The sequence below is a fragment of the Ruditapes philippinarum genome, unplaced genomic scaffold, assembly GCF_026571515.1.
Source record: "Ruditapes philippinarum isolate M1 unplaced genomic scaffold, ASM2657151v2 ctg6550_1_1_1_1, whole genome shotgun sequence".
Taxonomy (NCBI): Eukaryota; Metazoa; Mollusca; class Bivalvia; order Venerida; family Veneridae; genus Ruditapes; species Ruditapes philippinarum.
The window spans coordinates 1-17,069 of NW_026864127.1; the positions used below are offsets into that span (position 1 = coordinate 1).

The following is a 17,069-nucleotide window of genomic DNA, read 5'->3' on the forward strand; positions in this document are numbered from 1 at the left end:
TTTTCATAAGCTTTTATTTCTAGACAAACAAACGGTATATATGATAAAGTTATAAAAACAAAATGATGCTGCTGACATTTAATGCATGGCAACAATTGTAAAAGCTAAGTAATTGTTAAAACTTGTATTATTTGTATGCAGTGTTACCTATGTACTACTTGGTTTAATTATGTATATATTTCAGTAAATGTTAAAAGAGCAGACTCACAATCATCAACAAATGTCGGCATTATAGGTGGAAGTATTTCAGGTGTTGCTGTTGTTATGATTGTGAGCATCCTTTTAGCTGTATTTTTCATAAAAAGAAGGTAATAAAAATTAATGACGTTATATATGTTGTTCTGAATTTATTGTTTCGCTAAAAAAATTTAGATTGAACTATGGTGTATTACTTTTATGGCATAATGATGTTAATTCTATTTTATTTACTTTATATGTATTCTAAAAGTTTCCCTGTTACTTTATTGCTTCAATGTAAATCATTAAAGCTCTTTTATTTAAGTTATTTTTTCAGCAATTAATTACTTTGCATGATTAAAAACATACCCACTTTGTAATATTATAGAAAGGAGATTATATTGTTTGTTCATGCCATATCGATGCGTTCAAAATGCAAAATACGGTAGATAACATTTTTAAACTTAAGCGCATAACGCAATGACCAGCACATTTACATTTAAATATATCCACGACTTACATTCAAGCATATATACAGAAATACATTTAGATTTCTGATATATATTTGTTATTAAACAATAAATTACTATTATGAAAATTTAATTATACATTTCATAAATGCAATTTGCAATGACTAAAACAAAAGGAATCTAATGTATCAACCAAACCCAATTGGACTCAAGAAGAACGTTTGAGTAAATTCAGTGATAAAATGTCCGCATAATTTAAACAAACTGCGATCATTAAAGCCTTAGGGGATAAAAAGACGTGCTTGTATGATGTATTGTTTTTTGAAAAACGATAAGATATCGTTTTGTTAATGTTACATTTGAATCAGCATTATGGAGAAAAAGAATTTGAATGGTGACCTTATTTCATAAACACATAACTCTAATGATCAACGTGTGTATTTTAGAAATAAAAAAGAAACAGATGGATTGTATCAAAATGTGCCATTAATTGGTAAGTATAATTCTTACTTTATTATTGTTACATAAATTTTATGACTCATAGGCAAGTTAAAAAGAAAAATGGGTTAGTTGATATCAAGACTAGAAAAGACACGTTTTTGAAATGTAAAAAGAGATATATCCGTTTTTTTATAAGAGCAATTAAATAAGTACGAAGAAAGGTCAAATTGATGTTAGATATATTCACCTTGAAAATAAAATAGTTATGAACTTCATGAACTGGAAAGGAATTCTATAATTTTCAACATTATTTATTTAACTTAGCATTGTTTTACCAAAGCTCTAATCTGTTAGTTTATTCTTTGGTTAAGGAAACTCGGTTTCTAATAAGAAAAAAAGCAAAAGTGAGACAAAACATGAGAAAGAAACAACTTTCGAAGATCTACAGGAGGTTGATGATGTTCCAAATATAGTTAGTGAAATCACTGAATACTCAAATTCTCCTGAAATTATTGAACAATTAGATAGAATTGGAGTGTCGGAGCTGTACGCTTATGTATGTGGGCGCAAAGATACATTTGAAATTGAGTACCAGCAGGTATGTTTGTTTGTTAAACAAGTTATCCTCGAATGATCTTCTATTAAATCTAATCCTACATGATCTCAGAATCAGTGGTTAGTGACAAAAGGCCATTCGACTCAATGTCCAAAGCCAACTGCCACAGATATCTGGCCTCGCCTGGGGATACAAACATTATCAACATCATGATTTAATACGTCTTGGTGTTTCTAAATGAATGTCTGTGTCAAAAATATGTAATTGTTCAACGGATACATCAGATACAGATTTTCATTAACCGTTTATCATAAAAAATGTAAAGATACAAATGAATAAATTAATAAATTGTATATAAATAAAACCTTAACTGACAAAATTGAAATTAAAATTACATGTAGATTTAACGTTTATTTGAAATTTACTAAGTATATGGTTGATATATGTTTTTAAAGATAATAGTTTAAAACAGTTACTTTAAAAACATGCAACATTTTTACGACTCATTTTGAAGTCCTTATCATTTTCATTTCAATTTCAATGAATGCAAGAATTTATAGAAACTACCAACAGGGCTACAAAAACCATGCACTTTTGCCAGAAAGCCTGAGAACATTGCTCTTAATAGATACAATGGAATTTACCCATGTAAGCATACGTTTATTACAATTATTTCATTTACTGTTTGGAAATATATAAGAGATTAAGATATGATTGTGTATTATGAAATAGTTATTTACCTTGTGTTAAAAGGGTTAAACTGTTAATGATGTAGTATCAGATGTATTTATTTATTTTACAATTTTGTTTCAGACGACCATTCTAGGGTAAACGTTCATGGGGACGCTGCTTTTTTCATTAATGCATGCTACATGGATGTAAGTAGCATTTAATTTGATTAGCATTCTGAAATGATAAGATGCCAATTTGTGTTTCAATAGTATCCGCGGTTTTAATTTTTCACGATAAACTTACAAGTACATGTATGTATTAAAAATGTCTTAATTGCAGGGGTACAGACAAAGTAGAAGATACATAGCATCACTAGGTATTTCAGTTGAATGATTTATGACAAAATACTTTTAAGCTATTGTAATAAGATAATTAAGTATTTAAGCAATCAAATAAAGGCAAAATATTTTATTGATTAGTTATGCTTCATAACTTTTGTCATATGTAACTTGATTTGTTTAAATGTTTAGTATTTTTCAATTAGTCTAAAAGGAACAGTTTGTATGTATACTTATGTTCAAAACTTTTAATTACTGTGATTAAGGGCCGACTTCAAAAACAACAAACGACTTTGAAACCTTTTGGCAAATGATTTGGCACGAAAAATCTGATTTGATTGTGATGCTAACAAACTTACGTGAACATTCGGTAAGTTGACATATATAGGTTCTTTATATTTAAATGTGAATGTTGAATACACAATTAAGTTAATGCAAAAAGAACTATTTTCATTTTGCAATAAAATAAAATATACAGATGCAAAGATAAAACACACCCATATGTTTTCAAAGATAATATTAATGTTAGTTACCAGAAAAGTGGATTGCCCTTTCATATTATATCAATACATATAATAATCTTGATTTGTAGGGAATGAAATGTGAGCAGTACTGGCCAAATGAGGCTTCTTTGTGTCAATATGGCCAAGTTACCGTGACAAGTAAAAATACCGAAGTTTTTGCAGAGTATACAATTAGAAAATTTACGGTTTCAAAGGTACTATCGGATAGCATTTGAATCAAACACTTTTATTACGATTTATCATTTATTATATTTTAAAAGATAATTGCTACAAGTGTCAGTCAATGTGATGATGAATATATTTATTTCACGTTTATACTTCAATTGTTAATATTCACATACTTATATCATTATATATATTTATAATGACATAGATTAAAGTTTCTTTTCCGTTACAAATTTATCATACAATTTTAAAATTCAATATCGACTGGCTTCTTTACTTGTAATTTACAAACATGATTTAATTTACAAACGTTTGGTAAATTTAAATTAAAATACAGATATTCCCAACAATTTTAGATTTTATAATTCTATAGCTCTGGAAAATATATGGCAAATATACTTAATAATCCGACTTTTAAGTCGTGACATTTATTATCATTTAAATTATGCATTATTCAATTTTTTAACATTTTAAATTCAAAGAGACAGCATAATATTTATATTGCAGAATGATGTTTATAAAACTAAATTCTTTTTAGGAAGATGAACACCGTTCACTAACACATCTTCATTACACAGCATGGCCCGATAAGACGGTTCCAGAAGACGTCACAACCTTACTTGAGTTTCGAAAAAGACTAAAGAGCACGCCAACGACTTCAGAGGGTCCAATGGTTGTACATTGCAGGTTCTAGAATACTATGAATTTCAGTTTCATAACAAGATAATAGCTTTCATTTTAAGGCTAGGTTTAAATTCAGGTTATATCGTATGTTGTCTAAGATCCATCTTTGGACTCTGTACACTGTTATAGTGCTTTCTAGATAATCGCCCAATTATCAAATAGTCTTTTCTTTTGTCCTTTTGTTTAAAAACATTTCATGACTATTTGAAATATATATAATACATATTGTTATCAATGCATGCTATAATTCCTCTGTAGTGTAGTAGGGAGGTGATTGGAGGAGGGTCCGTCTGCCGGTATGTTTGTTTGCCAGACTGTCGATCTGTAACATTATCGTGTCCGATTCTTAACTTGTAAACTAATTAAACATTTAATATCACTAAGCACAAATGATCACCAATAAGACGTTGTAAAGTGCACAAAACAAGGTCGCTACCCCAAACGCAACGGTTACCTTCAAAGGTCAAATATGCCACCCAAGGTCAAGGTCACTCTCAAAGGTCAAATGTAAAGAAAGGCACTTTGTGACCGCTTTACAACTCTACACTGTTATTCTTGAGTTGTTGAGTAGGTTTTAAGATAAATTGACACAAATAATCAACATTTCAAAACGATGTGCAGAGCGCAACAATAAGGTCCCTTACCTAAAGGTTAAGGTCAGTCTTAAAACGTACGAAGTAAGCATTTTGTATCCGCTCTTTAACGTTTAAACAAATGAAAAGTAACTTGGCACAAATGATCATCACAAAAAGACGATGTGCACAACGCGACAACAAGTTCCCTACAAAAAGTCCACGGTCATTCTTAAAGGTCAAATGAAAAAAATAAGTTTGTCAAATTCTGAATAATTGATTTTGACTTTTATACTTTTTTACAATAATTTACACAAATTAACATCATTATGAGATGGTGTCTAGAACCAAACTATCAGGTCAATAACCCAAATATTTAGTTGGCTTGCTTCCTCCACGTCCAAAGTAATATTTAAAGGTGGATCAGGTTTGAATTTTACTGCAGCAGGGGATATGCCCGCCCCCAGACTGCCTTGTAATAATGTATAGTAAGTTATAATACCTCCTAAGTACATAAGATGGTCTTGCTATATTATCTAAGTAATTATTACTGTGTAAGAATTTCAACAAATTATCGTGACTCGTCTTATTTTCCGTTTTCTTTAACTAGAATCATTGCAGCAATCGCAAAGATCATTTCACTTTGAATATCAAATGTTTTAGCATTTCTACTGATATTTGTTCCATATCTTCTTTTCTCCTAAAGCAACATACTAAAATAGCTGTCTTAAAGCTATTATGATAGTCAAGAAACGACGAAAAACAGAACGTGTAAGACAGTTTTACGCGCTTTATACAAATTTAAAACTTTAATATTAAAATTTGAGTATTTGCTACGGAGCCCCTAAGGTGATATTTTCCACACTTTTTCCCGAAACTTAATTTGTTTTTACGAAATAATAATTCGTTTTTACGAAATATTAATTCGTTTTTACGAAATATTTATTTGTTTTTATAAAATATTCATTCGTAATTACGAAATAATAATCAGGTTTACGAAATATTAACAAGACCCCTGTGACCTTGACGTTTGTCCTTGTGACCCCCAAATCAATAGGGTCATCTTCTAATCATTACTAACCTCCATGCCAAATAGGACTATGGGTCAAATGAATCTTAAGTTATTGGGCGGACAGGGAAATACCGACGTACGGACGGACCGGGAGACGGCCGGACGGACAAGCTGATGCCAGTATACCTCCTTTACAACTTTGTTGTACCTGGGTATAAGAACAAAACAAAATGCATTCAAACCAGCTAATCAAAACAGTACAGTGTGTTTTTACCTTCAATAATACGTTCCTGTTTGATATAATCGACGAATGCATGTAATGACAAAAATACCGACATAATATTACAATCGATTTGTTTTTAATCAAGTTTCTACCGTATCTGTACTTTTTTAAATGGTCAGATATTTAAGCAAAACAATAATAATTAGTTTTCTGAGCCCGTCGTTGATGTATGAACCAAACCCAACAACATTGTTGTTCAGAGAATATAAACGATACATGATATTTTATCTGTTCAAGTTCTTGTTCTCAATGTGTATAAAACAGACAAATAAATTTTGATATAAAATTTACTCTTTTTATCTTCTTAGAATTGAAAGATTTGTTTTGAAATAAAGCAGGTGTTCTGAAATAATATAGACGCTGAAATGTAACAAAAAGAATATTTATTAGTGGTTTCTGAATAATACTTGTACTCTTAATATGTTAACCTTTTTTTCAATGAGTTAAATGTTTGACTTGCACATATTTTCAGCGCGGGCATCGGTCGAACTGGGACTTTGATAGCAATCGATAGGTTGATAGAAGAGGGCTTGGACAAAGGTTCAGTGAACGTGTTTGAATGTGTTAAGAACATGAGAGAACAGAGAGTAAAAATGGTTCAAACACTTGTAAGTAATCATTTGCATGTTTTATGTTGACATTTAACTGACTTTTGCTACACTTAATTGACCAAATTAGATTTATAAATTATACTAAGGATTTTGTTTCTTATATTTCAATTTCATGTGCAGGAACAATACATTTACATTCATAAAGCGCTGGTAATGGCACTGACATTTCGCGCTGAAGCTGTACCCGTTGAACAAATTCGTGAATATGTTAACCGATCAAATGGAGATATGTTCAGCATGCTTTTTCAGGTATGGAATAACTTATAAATGAAGTTCATTTTAATAGTTCATTTTCGTTTTTCGTAAATGGTAAAAAGTTTAAAATTCATTTACTTACAAAAATCAAATTACCACTTATTTATTTGAAGCCTGTCAACTGTGATCAGAATGCGACTAATGAAAGTAAAATTAAAGTACAATTACCAAAACAAATGAACAAATATAAAACATAAATATGTAACAAATAATAAGACCAAATGATTTAATTCGTTGATAGATATCTGCTATTTCATGAAACGTTTATGATTTATCCTTAATGCAGTACGCCTCCAGATTCATGCTAATTTCAATGAAAAATTTGAAAATGTATTTAAATGTGTAATATTGTGAAATAACTAAAAGGAAGTAATTTACACATTATCAATTGCACACACAAATCACGTAAATTACCAAAAATTTGTCAAAATATGCATAGAAAGCATTTACTGCGTTAGTAACGCAGTAGAGATATAATTGTAAATATTGAAAAATCAGTCATTAATCGCGCAAAATATGTAAAATATTACTTGAATCTTGAAACTCTTTACTTTGTCTTACATCTTAGTACATTTTTCTCTAGTTTGATTTTATTGAAATATTTTGACTCATCTGGAGGCATGTTGCTTTATAGACAGACACACTGTATTTTTACATAAACAAACAAAAATGGATATATTCATAGAGATAGAAATGTCCCAGAGCTGATTTAGATATTCTTGAAAGCAATATATGATTAATATGATTATCTTAACTTTGATGCATTATTTAAGTTTTTTGACTCATCAAATGACAACGCTCCATGTTCGTACCGTTTTATATTTTTTATTGTATAGCAATTGCAACAGACGATCGAAACAGACAGCGAAGCAGAACAGAAAGCTCGCATCAAAAATAAAGAACGATCGGGGAAAAATCGTCGCGGAGCAGACATTCCAGGTAGAACCTGCATGAATTAATCCAGAAAATACATACTAAAAGACTATATAGCAGTAAAATGTTATGGAATTGATGACACATAAGAAAATGAGAAAAGGTTGTATATGTTTTATACTTAATCTTAGGCAAATATCTTTTATTTCAGGCAGTCGATTTAGCATATTTCTTCATTTAAACAGAGAAGGGGACGAATCTGAATATATTAATGCAGTATACATAAACGCAAGTATCTTATTGAATATATTATATTTATTTTACTGTGCTTTAATAGTAATACATTGATTTTTTTATGGCTGTCTTATACATGTAATTGCACGATTGTAATTGTTCTCATGTTTTATCCGGAAACAATAATCATGTAGCAATTAGGACTGATTACGAAATGATATTTACGATTGAAGATACAACAAATTGTTAAATAGATAAACTTATGCATGAGTGAAGATTATTTTCTTAGATACTAAGATTTTTAAATTTCGTTTTAACGTTAATTTGTCGGACAGTTTAAAACTATTTGTCCTTTAATTGCAGAGTTTCAAGAAAAAAGATCACTTCATTGCAGCGCAATCACCTCTACCAAGTACGGTTGAAGATTTCCTTGCTTTAATTTACCAAGAGAATTGTAGTTGTATTGTCGCTATGGAAGATTTGAATGAGCCTGGAATGGTTATTATATAATTATGCTTTATTCTAAATGGATAAAACTGTTTAAGAAGCACACACTAATTTACGAAACAATTCAAACCTTTCTTAACATCGTATCTAAAAGAATTGTTTCTACTTAGCCTAATTAAGCATTTCAGTACATAACCTTAGATACGAGCAAGAGATCTGCTAGTAATGGTTTGAGAATCGATACTAGTATGTGACAATAGATATCCGTTATCTCTCGATTAGGACAGATCTTTGTATTAATATATTCATTATTGTAAATGTACTATTTTTACTAACATTTAAAAAATCACTTGTTTTTTAAAATTTTATATAATCAGTAAAAATGGTTCGTTTTATCCCGCTTAATTTATAACAAAACATTCACCATAGTACGAATATCTTTTATAAAACAATCAATATATTAAAGTATAAAATTGGGTTTTTTACAAAGTCAAAGAAGAAGAAAAAAGCAACTAAAGGCATTGAATATCATTTCACTCTGCAGGGTTTAAGAGAATCATAATTGAAACAAATTAATCAAATGATTTAAAGTCACTATCATTTTAAACTATCAGTCCCTTCAGGCGAGTTTTTCTTTTCTCGTTTAAGATATAAATCAAAACAGTGGCAATAAATTAAATTTGTGTTTGTTAGTTACTTTCTTGCCATGATATAAACTTTGCTAAGTCTAGGAGAATGATTTTATTAAACTATCGGTTGTGGGAAATGATAGAACGTTACTTCGAGGTATGCCCTTTATGATTTTGCATACTGACTAGAAATGGCGTCTCAAAAATATTTTGAAATTATTGGCATGCTTGATTTATAGTTATCCTGAAACAAGTAATAACCTCACATTAAGGGGCAGAAAACTAGGAAAAGAGGGTGGTGATCCTTAAATATATTTCCATCAAGCTTGAATATTAAAATCAAACATATTTTAAAATCAGTTTTTATTGAATAATATATGTTATAAATATTAAATATTTATTATTTATATTCTTTAAGAATATGCTTGAAAATTAAATTCATGTGATAGATATAACTAATTATTACAATTGTAAAACTGAAAAGTCATAACCTTTCTTTAAAGTCAATCTAATAACGAATTGTTAGAAAAAAAGTTTTGTAATATATATCTATATACTATATATGGTTCGTGCTGATAGACAGTCGGTGTGTACCTTCCTGAAGAGAAGAAAACCTTAACTGTTGGAAACTTCAAAGTGTCATGCTCGAGATTAGAGACTAAAAAGTCACACATCATACGAAAAATGAAGATAAAATATACAGGAAAGGTAGAATTTCATTTAATGATATTGTCATTTTCTAGAACCTGAATTTCCTTGTCTGGTAAGGTACTAAATATGAAGATTGTTCATCGTACTTTTAAGGAATTTGTAATATAATTTCATAGAACAAAAAGGAAAAAGAAAATACTAAATAAAGCATTATAATAAAAGCTGCCAAAAAGTATTTTCTAGAAATGTTAGAACTTTTCAACAGCTAGTTACTGTTAGCATCTTTGCCACAAACAAACAGTTAACTATCCCCTGTCAAATGATACCAGTTGTGGGTAATTTATTTCCAACATTTTATATGTTGTTCATTTACGTAGACATCCATTCTTGAATAAGCAATATAAAAAGTTATAAGTGATAGGTGAGACTTTTGTCTAAACTTCGAAATTATTTGTTTTAGTATGAGAGTGGGGAAAGGAGCATCATTCACTTTCAATACACACAATGGATAGCTGAAAACGATATTCCTGGTAATACAAGTGAATTCGTGCAGTTTGCAAATGAAGTTGAGGAGTATGCAAATGAATTAGGGGACGAGAAATCACCGGTCGTTGTGCATTGTCTGTAAGCTCGAAAATTTTTTTTTTAATTCTCAAACACATATTATTATTTTATTGGTTTAGAGAGTCATTTACGAAACAACATGTGAGCACAAACATACATACGCACGTACGCCGATATTTGCATACATACATATATGCATGCATATAGACAAACGTATGCACCACGCACATACATACATAAATACATACTTACAGAAAAACTATATCAATGACGTTGTAAGTATATTCAACAAATTTAAAAATGAAAGAACATTAAAAGGTGACCTAAAAATGAATATGATAATTATATTATAGCACAAGTAAATGAAAGGACAAGTTTCATATAATAATACCAATTACGTAACATCAGATTACCTACCTGTTATAATATACAAGTATTTAACCTTAGTTCTTGTTTTAGACATTTTAAAAATAAACATTAATACTTTTCTGACAACATTTTAATGCTGTTCTATTAAAAATTCATTAAGCTTTCGTATATCTGGTATCAAAAAATATAAAAACCTCATTTTGTAAGCTGTTTTTCGCTCAAATCATTGTACAGAAAAGACTTTTAATTAATACATGCAATTCATCTCATTATTTGGAGCAAATAATACATTTCTTTCATGGTAAGTAATTGATCAAAAGTTTTACCATCTACAAATCTCAACTTTTAATCTATTTAAAGACATTGTTAAACGAGATAGAGATTTCCATAACGTTTCAAGAAATAAGACATCATTAAACGTAAATAACAAAACAAAATAAAATATTATTTCATTTATATATAATCAAAAATAGAATTGTGTTATTGTTGCCAAAAGTCCGGAAAAAAACCATTATGGTTTGGACTTGTTAAAGTCAATTTTGAAAAAGATTCAGAGAAACTTATAGATAATAAGTTAGCATATCATGTTTCGGGATATGTGCAGATAGTGTTTTCAACACGGTTTTACAAGTCAAATAACTGTATTTGATTTTGTACAGTCTTTAATGTTTTAGACCGAGTACACAATAAGAACGCAAACTGAAATTGAAAATTATATACTAGTAAATAATAATAACTCACTTAAATTGAATGTAGTAAACCTTTTATGATGTATTTCAGCAAAGCAAACGAGAGGATTGGTTTATTTTGTGGAGTAATAATACTGATGGAAAAAATTAAATATGAGCGTCGGGTTAACATTCTCGATAGTCTAAGACATTTGAGAACAAGGAGACCATCGGCAATTACAAGCCAGGTACTGTGCTTTAATTTTCCCTATTCTATACAAGATAATGCATTTTTAAGTAGACAGTAACATAAAGAGCCGTTAATGTCTCTTAATAACCATTTCAATAATTTTGTCATTACCATTCTTAATTTTGCAATCACCTCCTTACTGAAAAAAGAAGCGTATGGGCGATTTACTCTACTTTAAATTGTATACTGTGTGTAAAATAACAGAGACAATCTCTGTTACAACGATTTTAGAGAATCGGCCATTAGTTATTTAAACATAATATAGCCATTTATGAGTTTTAAAAATATTTTTTAAGTAAAGCCTTTGAGTAAAATGATAGTAAATAAAGTAAATAAAAATTTATGCGTCACTAAGTATGTTCTTAATGAAGTTCATCTTTTTTAAATTTAGAAACAACTTGAGTTCTGCTATCAAGCTGCAAGTGCCTATACCAATCTGCATATGAAAAATATATAGGTCTGTACAGGAAAACAGAAAAGAGAAAAAGTGACTTTTATAAATTTATTTTTATAGTCAGAATAAAAAATAACTCCAAATTTATCATTTGCTATATTATGTACTCATCATCTTAAAGTTACATTGAAAAACAGGAGTCACCGCGGTTTCTTCTGGTGGTGATGCGTTTAAAGAAAATACATTTCACTATACAGTGGTGCTTATTTTCATCTAGCATATAATTGATCGGATACACATCCGCTGCACATTCATACATTGTTTTTAGATATATTAGTGTTAACTTTAAAATCAGCCAAATGCAATTAAACAAATCTTTTGATATTTATGTTCATAAACTGTGAATTTTAGGAACGCGTTTCGAAATGTTTACTGAGAGTCACTTTGACGTAAACGTTTTTTTGTGTTGTTATTATTGCCAAAATAACAAGTCACTCTACTAAAAACTATATAATTCGACCCCATTCGTAAACCAATTATATACAGTATTTCCTTTTGGGCATCGTGTACAAATGTTCTTGCTATTTAAGTTCGAAAACGAAGCAAATACAGTTTCTACAAACCTTATGATAGGTAACCATTGTCTGAAGGGATCTATCTGATTTTAATTAAAAATTCAATTCACACTGAGTGTTTGATTCCTTTCTCACGTTTATTGGAATACTTATTCAGACATTATTCTTGTGTTATTTATATTTCATATTTCTTCCGCTGTTTTTGTACTATGTTCATGTGTTTATTAAGACCTTATAGGTTTGATCTTGATATGTTATAACTTTTATTGCTCATACAAGCTTCTGCACTGGGGAACAAACTGTACCTGGTAGAATTCGGTAAATTGTAAGGTTATGAACGGTAAACAAAACCAGAATCATAAAGACTGCTTCATCAACATGTATATAATAACTATCTTGATCATGCTAGTAATCAGTTTTAGAACACTCGCATTATAAGATAAACTTTTTAATGAGGCTGTTGATTGCAATTTTTTTATTGGCTTTGATCTAAGAGAATATCAAAGTTTTTTTTGTGAATATATACATTTAGTTATAAAATAAAAAAGGTTAGTTAGTTTGAAATGATCGATACATGTTTTTAAAAAAGTATTAGACAACTCAATACACGCCTAGTAAACAATACAGCTACCTCATTCTGGGGTAAACGGTCAATCGCTTTATCGCTACTTCCGAGCAAGTTCATGTCGCTAAAATTAGGTGTCAAATGTTGTCATTTTTATATATTTTGTAAACTCTACACTAAATATCGAAATTCGGAGATTGCTATGCTATGTAGATTTGATTGAGATTTATAATTTGAAGTTGTTATAATTGTATTTGAAATGTAGTTGTGGCGGCGTTTCCCAGTTAGCAAATTTAGCGTTGAAATGGACCTTTTTATCATGAAACAGATTATTTTTTATCCAGTTGTTATCATAACAGCGATTCAAGTTAAAAAAAACGTTTCAAACAGATATCAGATAAAATTTAAATCAGAACAACACATTAGTTACTAAAGAAAATATAGGACATTTGTTTTTCGAGACAGCTCTGTCATGAAATAGGTGGTCAAGACACCAAAGAGATAGTTGGTTACGTACAAAGTATCTTATTTTTGTGTATATTTTATCCACTACATTAATCACGGCATAAAATTAATAAAAACAATATTATACCAATCTTATTACTACACATGTATATCATGATGTAATTTGCATAATAAAACATCTGATTCGACAATTACACCGTTCAAATTGTTATCGTAGGCTATTAATAATATATTTCATGTGGTTGTTCGACAAATTCCGCCCCTTCTTCTGCCAAACAAGAGGAAAATAATGACCAAATATGAATTAATCTTAGTACATATGTATGCCAAGAAATTGGATATAACTCATCAAATAATGCCATTACCTTAGGTTTCAAAGCTCCTTAAAAAGAATGTTTTTACGGCGTGCTATGATCTCCCAGCTATTTCATTTAATATGTCGTTTAAAATCATGTCATAAGTTAGATCATTTCGATTAATGTCACTGAAAATGTAAAAACCTATCGTTATATATAAGACAAGTTGGCAATAAATATGATATGACATTTAAAAAACAAAACAAATAAAATGATGACATTTTTTCCTGAAATAATAATATTGTTCAAACCTTGATTTATTGATCTGTTTATATTGCCTTTTCTTTGCCAGTAAGGGTCTCCACAAACGTTTTATAGAGTAGAAAAACAGTGTGTTTGGATTTTCCCTTATGAAAAAGCATTACAATAACTATGCAATTTTAGATTATGACTTAATCAGCTGTGTGTATCGGCTATTCACAATGGTTCGGAGTTTTGATGTGTAAGAATTCACAACGATAGCCCTAGGCCTGATTGGTATTTTTTTATTTGCATCAGAACGACAAACTGGTGTTAATAGCCGTTAATAGATTGATATATATTCAGTTCTAAAAAAGACAAGTTGAGGGCTATCGATAACGCTATTTTTCAATCGGAGAATAATTTCAATACATATTTTCGAGTTTTTTTTTCTCTTTTTGCTGTTCTATATCACAGTCTACTGTTGTAAAAGTGAAAACAAAAACAGAAAAGAAATTTATGAGTAAAGTCTCATTTAAAGTATCGTAAATAATTATTTTTATTTTCAATATTTAGATATTTAGAAATGCAACGTGTTTACATCGATTGTAGATAAATCGATAAACGTCGGCATCTTTGTAAGTTTATATGACGTCATTATTGAGTGCCTTTTCGAATTAATTGCAAACGGGATGGCGTCATTGTAATGCATATGAATGGTCATATAGATTAAATCAACTGATATGGATAAGGATGATATTGAGAAATTAACAAAAATATATATCAAAAGAAAACATAATTTAAACGGAAAATATCCATATTCATTTATAATGGTCCGTTGTTAATTCATTTTATCAAAGGGATACATGTAAACAAGACATCTCGTGTTTATTTGCAGTTATATTCTTCTTTTTATATTGTGACAAATGGATCGTGTTTAAATATAACATATTGTTTTTTTTGTTTTTTTTTAACGTTTAAAAATCTTCGGAATTTGGAATTTTCATTTATTTACATTTGCAAGGTTCATATATCTGTGCATAAGAAAACTATTTCTAATTATACATTTGTCTCACTGAAATGAACAATTACAACCATGTTAAGTTGTGATATTCAAACATACACCTGCCTAGGAAATATATTATCGTCTTTTTATCTTCTTATTCAAATATTTATACCTATGTTTTGGTGTATGCTATTTGTTAAGTGTCTATTGATATACGTAAAGTTTGATTGAAATGCTTGATTGTATTATATTCATACATTGGTGTACAACGAAATAAAATTTCAATCATTTTGTCGTTTGTCTGATTTGTGATTAAAAAATTCAAATATGAGTGAAGACATATAAACACATTTTAGTCCACTGCAGCACAAGCTGATCAAGCTGTGAAGATCTAATTCTCCTGTTATCTGTTATATTCAAGAAACATAACCTCCCGAATAAATGGTCAAATTTCAATAACACATTTTATAATGTGTTTTCTTATAAAGTTTATAGAAAATAGCATTATCAATGGCAATCACAAGAAACACCTTTTTTATAATCGTAAGTATTATCTTCCAAGGTTTTTTTCTCCCCAAAATCATTCTTATTTTAGATTATTATACAACATAAAATAGTCGAAATATTTTGCTGAAAAACTTTGTAATTAAAAGAATATGCTATTTCACAAAAATAATTGAAATACGTTTAATTATAACAAAAGATATGGTTTTCTATTATTCACATTTTATTTAAAGAAAATTGCGTTTTGTTTCAAATTTATATCAGTTTATATACTTTTTTGCCTAATTTATGAGTTAATTTTACGAGTAAATAAAGCACTTTCACATTATCCCTCATGTACAAACTCAACCAAACCAAGCCTGCAATTTCAGGTAAGTTTGCTGTTATAAATGCTTCCGAGGGATCACATTTTTCCAGATATTTAATATGCATTACAACGCCAGGTGTGAAGTGTTGTGAGGCAACCGGAAGAATTTGCTCCGTACTTCTTTTCAGCGAAGTTATATTTTTCTGTTTTTTTTTTGTAGATCATTCAGTCCAAAACTTTTAAGTGTTGAGTTTTGAGTACCGCTTAAGTCGGTGCAAGAGTGCAAGAGAGCGAGAGGGATGTTGCTTTTTTGCATTATTCCTAATGTACAGACTGAATCACACCGAGTCCTCAGTTTAAATGTATTTTTTCTGATTCGAATGCTTCCGAGGGATCATTTTTTTTCAAGATATTTATACATCATTTCAGCAACCAGCAGGTGTAAAGTGCTGTGTGGCAGCCGTAAAACTTTCCATCAGTGTAGTTATATTTCTGGTCCTTCTGGATTATCGAGTAGTACGGCAGGTGTTATGTACTGTGTGGCAGCCGTTAAAAGATGTTCCGCGCTTCACTTCAGTGTTGTTATATTTTTCTGGTCCTTCGGGATCATTGAGTCAAGCATTTTTAAGTGTGAAGTATTGACAACCGGTTAAGCCCGTGTTAGAGGACGTGAAATATGTTGCACTTTTTCATTATACCTTATGTACAAACTTGAAGGTGGCTTATTATTATGCTGCTGACCGTTCCAAGGCGGCGCCGCTCTGTGTTCCTCAGATGTACATGTCTATGTTGTTTCATACTGTTTTGGTGACACTTTTGCTTGTGTCCCTTGTTGTTATCTCGTCTACGGTAAGTATCTTCCCCTTTTTTGTTTCTTTGATTACCCCCCCCCCCTTCCCCCGGTCTCCTGTCTCCTTCCCTGTGACTTTGTGGGCCTATTATTTAATTATTTATTTGTTTTCTTTGAATTCCTTATCAGTTACAAATTATTTATCTTTTATTGATTAACTTGTCCGTGCTCTGTCTTGTGCCCTGTCCTGTTTTCATTTGGGGTCCTCCTGGGCTCCTTGCCACTGACTCTTGTTACTGGGTCGGGTGGGGACTGTGTTCATTGAACGCCGCCTTTCCTTGGTGAACTTTTTTTTATCATATATTATATATCATATATTTTTTGGTTGATTGAACTCTTGAATTGATTGCCAAACATTTGGTTTATAGTATTGTAGCCTTCGATGATACCGTTAACTTCGCGAATGTTAAAAAAAAATAAAT

The 17,069-nt window shown here is 30.0% G+C and overlaps 1 protein-coding gene across 1 annotated transcript; it reads left to right on the top strand.

The window, feature by feature from the left end:
- The first annotated feature begins 1,432 nt into the window (after positions 1-1,432).
- LOC132724497 (receptor-type tyrosine-protein phosphatase mu-like) lies at positions 1,433-11,946 on the top strand. Its single transcript, XM_060709368.1, has 16 exons — positions 1,433-1,686; positions 2,205-2,292; positions 2,458-2,522; positions 2,656-2,692; positions 2,921-3,024; positions 3,247-3,372; positions 3,882-4,030; positions 6,367-6,502; positions 6,626-6,754; positions 7,597-7,699; positions 7,845-7,921; positions 8,231-8,365; positions 9,523-9,651; positions 10,055-10,218; positions 11,308-11,443; positions 11,837-11,946. Exons 3-16 carry the CDS (start codon positions 2,517-2,519, stop codon positions 11,900-11,902), a joined length of 1,497 nt encoding a protein of 498 aa, XP_060565351.1. The 5' UTR covers positions 1,433-1,686; positions 2,205-2,292; positions 2,458-2,516; the 3' UTR covers positions 11,903-11,946.
- Positions 11,947-17,069: the final 5,123 nt, after the last annotated feature.

Excerpts from the sequence above, each read along its gene's own strand:
- LOC132724497 (XM_060709368.1), top strand. Across the intron at positions 8,366-9,522 it reads ATTTGAATGAGCCTGGAATG|ACAGTCGGTGTGTACCTTCC; the intron begins GTTATTATATAA and ends TCGTGCTGATAG. Across the intron at positions 9,652-10,054 it reads AGATAAAATATACAGGAAAG|TATGAGAGTGGGGAAAGGAG; the intron begins GTAGAATTTCAT and ends TATTTGTTTTAG.